Source organism: Pelecanus crispus, chromosome 14 (assembly GCF_030463565.1).
Source record: "Pelecanus crispus isolate bPelCri1 chromosome 14, bPelCri1.pri, whole genome shotgun sequence".
Classification (NCBI taxonomy): domain Eukaryota; kingdom Metazoa; phylum Chordata; class Aves; order Pelecaniformes; family Pelecanidae; genus Pelecanus; species Pelecanus crispus.
In genome coordinates, this window is record NC_134656.1 from 17,300,184 (window position 1) to 17,303,299 (window position 3,116).

The window sequence follows — 3,116 nt, forward strand, 5'->3', positions numbered from 1 at the left end:
TTGCTTGAGCCAAGGACGGAGGGAGCCAAGAGGGACATGATGCTGCCTGTGACCCACGTGCTAGCCTTCGGTGAGTGCCAGAGGCTGTGTGCGCTCCCAGAGAGGGACATGAGGCATCCAGAGACTCCACAGAGATGTGTCCTGGTTTCGGCTGGGATAGCGTTGTTTGGGTTTTTTTCCTCCTAGTAGCAGGCATAGTGCTGTGTTTTGGATTTAGTATGAGAATACTGTTGATAGCGCACTGATGTTTTAGTTGTTGCTAAGTAGTGCTATGCTAGTCAAGGACTTGTCAGCTTCTCAGGCCCTGCCAGTGAGAAGCTGGGAGGGGGCACAGCCAGGGCAGCTGCCCCAAGCTGCCCCAAGGGCCATTCCATACCATACGGCGTCATGCTCAGTATAGAAACTGGGGGGGGTTGGCCGGGAGGCAGCGATCGTTGCTCAGGAGCAGGCTGGGCATCACTTGGTGGGTGGTGAGCAATTGCATTATGTATAATTAATTTTGTACATTCTTTTATTATTATTGTTATTTTATTATTTTCCCCTTCCTTTGCTGTCCTTTTAAACTTCCCTTATCTTTATCTCAACTCACTAATTTTACTTTTGTTTTTCTTTTTCTTTCCCCAATTCTGTCCCCATCCCACTGGGCGGGGGGGGGGGGGGGGGGGGGGGGTGAGGGGAAGCAAGTGAACGGCTGTGTGGTGTTTGGCTGCCTGCCGGGTTAAACCACAAGATGTTAGATGGCTGTTTCTCTTGCAGGCGTTTGGTTGGTGGTACAGAGCAAGGCTACAGCGAGTGAGTATCAGAAGGAAGTAGACGGGGAGTCTGGACACATCTCTGGGTCGCACCCATCTCCCAGGGCTCTTGCCCAGCCCCACAGAACAAAACTCGCCCCTGTGTGGGGATGGGCCTGGAGCCAGCTCCGGGCTCGCCGCAGGGCGGCCGGGCGCTGGGGACTCCCCGTCTGTCTGGCAGCATCTCTCTCCCTGTGCAGGTCGCCCCACAATCTCCATCTTCCTGAAGCCGCCTGGGGTGATCCCACCGGGAGGCTCCACCACCATCTGCTGCAGTTGCCAGAGTGACAAGGGGACCATCGTGCTCTACAAGCGCGGCCGCCAGATCCGTAGCCTGGACCTGCATGGCAACTGGGCCGAGTTCCCCATCTCTAATGCCACCCAAAATGATACAGGTGCCTACAACTGCCATTGGCTGCATGGACGCACTGTGCTGGCTCGCAGTGAAACCTTGGACATCATAGTGCAAGGTGAGGGATGTGCTCTGTCACCCCTTCGTGTGGGGTCAGATGCCACATGGGCAGAGTGGGATGCACGTAGCCACTTGGCTTCCCCATCCACGTGATGGACAGGGTTTTTCTCCTCTTCCCTGACTTGGAGAGGTGGGGACCATTTTCACCTCTGCCTGAGCCAGGTGGTGGGGTCGTGGAGATCCTGGTGGCTCCCGGCACCACGTCGAAGCCCTGCACACCTTCTCATGCCCTCTCCTCTCCCCACAGAGTTCCATCTCCCCACACCTGTCTTCTCTATCCTGCCTGGGCAGGAAGTGGCTGCAGGAGCTTCCGTGACTTTCCGTTGTACCATTAATCACTCCGGCGCTGGCTGTTTTCTGTACCAGGAGGGCCGGATGGAAACCACCAACTTAATCTCAAAGGAACAAGATCATTTCAGCCTCACCCATGTGCATAAAAGCAATGAGGGCCGCTACAGCTGCCAGTGTTTCTCCAAGTCTGGTGGTTCATTGAAATGGTCTGCCGTCAGCAACACCCTGGATTTGGTAGTGAGAGGTGAGACGTCCCCCCCAGCCACATCCTGCTGTGCTCTTCCTCCCTGGCATTTGCCACATCCTGGGGAAACTAGGAAAGAGGATGTGGGGGAAGAAAGGAGCTGTAGTAGGGGTAGAAGCAGAGGATTAAAGCTTCCTTCAGATGTGTTTGAGCCTTGCTAGCCCCTCAGAGACCTACAGGTGACCTACAGACCCTATAGCCACAGGGTTGCTAGGCCAGCAGTGGGGGGCAGGTGGCAGGGGACACCTGTGCCTGCACCCACCAGCCCCGGGGGACAGTCGTACGTCTTGTTGCAGCCCAGAGGCACCGTCCGGCCGACAGCGGCAGGCAGGCAAACTCCATGTTCCTGCTCTCCTCCCCACCTTCGGTGCCACCAGTCAGGGTGACAGGTCAGAGGCTGTGTGTAGGGGTGTCCCGGGGGCAAGGAAGTGGGAGGAGCCCTGGGGGCTCTCTGTGCTCCCCACGAACGCCCCTTCAGCCCGGGAGCTCCCCGGCGTCTCCCCTCGTCCACGTGTGTCCGTTTGCTCTGGGAGACCCCTGTGTGCCCCCTCCGTCCCCATCGCCCCCGTGGGACTCCTTTGGTCTGGGAGTTCCCGGGGGGCTCCTCCCAGGGCCCCCCAGTGACTGTCCCTTCCTGTCCCCCCGCAGATTACACCTGGAACAACGCGGTGCGCCTGGCCCTGGGCAGCGGGGTCCTGCTCTTGCTGGGGCTGATCGTGGCCGAGGCCGTGCACAGCCACCGGCGCAGGCCGGGGTCCCGCTAGGCCGGGGCACAGCCCCCTCCGGCCGCAGCCCCCTCGGCCGCAGCGGGAGAGGTGGCCGGGCTGCCCCAGCGCCGGGGCTGGAGGGGCCGCACGCTCCCCGTCACTGGGACCAGGAAGGGGCCCATTTATCCCCCCTTGCAGCGGGATGAATAAAATAAACGGCCCTGCCCGCCGCCGCCTCCTGCACTCACCTGCGCCACGGCCTGGCGGGGCCGCAGCGGGGGGCGCGGCGCGGGGCGGGGCTCCGGCCAAGGGGCGGGGCTTGGGCGGGGCTCCGGGCGGGGGGCGCTGCAAAGGGGCGGGGCCCCGATGGAAGGGGCGGGGCTCCGGGCGGGGGGCGAGGCCCAGTGAAAGGGGCTGGGGGCCGGTGGAAGGGGCGGGGCTCGGGGAGGGGGCGTGGCTACGGGCGGGCGGGGGCGCTGCAAAGGGGCGGGGCCCGATGGAAGGGGCGGGGCTCCGGGTGCTGCAAAGGGGTGGGGCCCGATGGAAGGGGCGGGGCCCGGTAGAAGGGGCGGGGCTCGGGGCAGGGGGCGGGGCTCCGGGCGTGGGGGTGT

At 62.1% G+C, this 3,116-nt stretch overlaps 1 protein-coding gene across 1 annotated transcript; it reads left to right on the top strand.

The window, feature by feature from the left end:
- Positions 1–2,562, top strand: LOC104035392 (osteoclast-associated immunoglobulin-like receptor). The gene is made up of 5 exons (XM_075721272.1): positions 1–70; positions 757–792; positions 992–1,261; positions 1,511–1,801; positions 2,441–2,562. The coding sequence occupies exons 1-5, from the start codon at positions 37–39 to the stop codon at positions 2,560–2,562; spliced, it is 753 nt and encodes a 250-aa protein (XP_075577387.1). The 5' UTR covers positions 1–36.
- Positions 2,563–3,116: the final 554 nt, after the last annotated feature.

What these genes read in the sequence shown, in the direction of transcription:
- LOC104035392 (XM_075721272.1), top strand. Translation starts at nt 37, where the DNA reads ATGATGCTGCCTGTGACCCACGTGCTAGCCTTCG. An exon ending in GACCCACGTGCTAGCCTTCG is followed by an intron (nt 71 to 756) that starts GTGAGTGCCAGA and finishes TTTCTCTTGCAG; the next exon opens with GCGTTTGGTTGGTGGTACAG. An exon ending in ACAGAGCAAGGCTACAGCGA is followed by an intron (nt 793 to 991) that starts GTGAGTATCAGA and finishes CTCCCTGTGCAG; the next exon opens with GTCGCCCCACAATCTCCATC.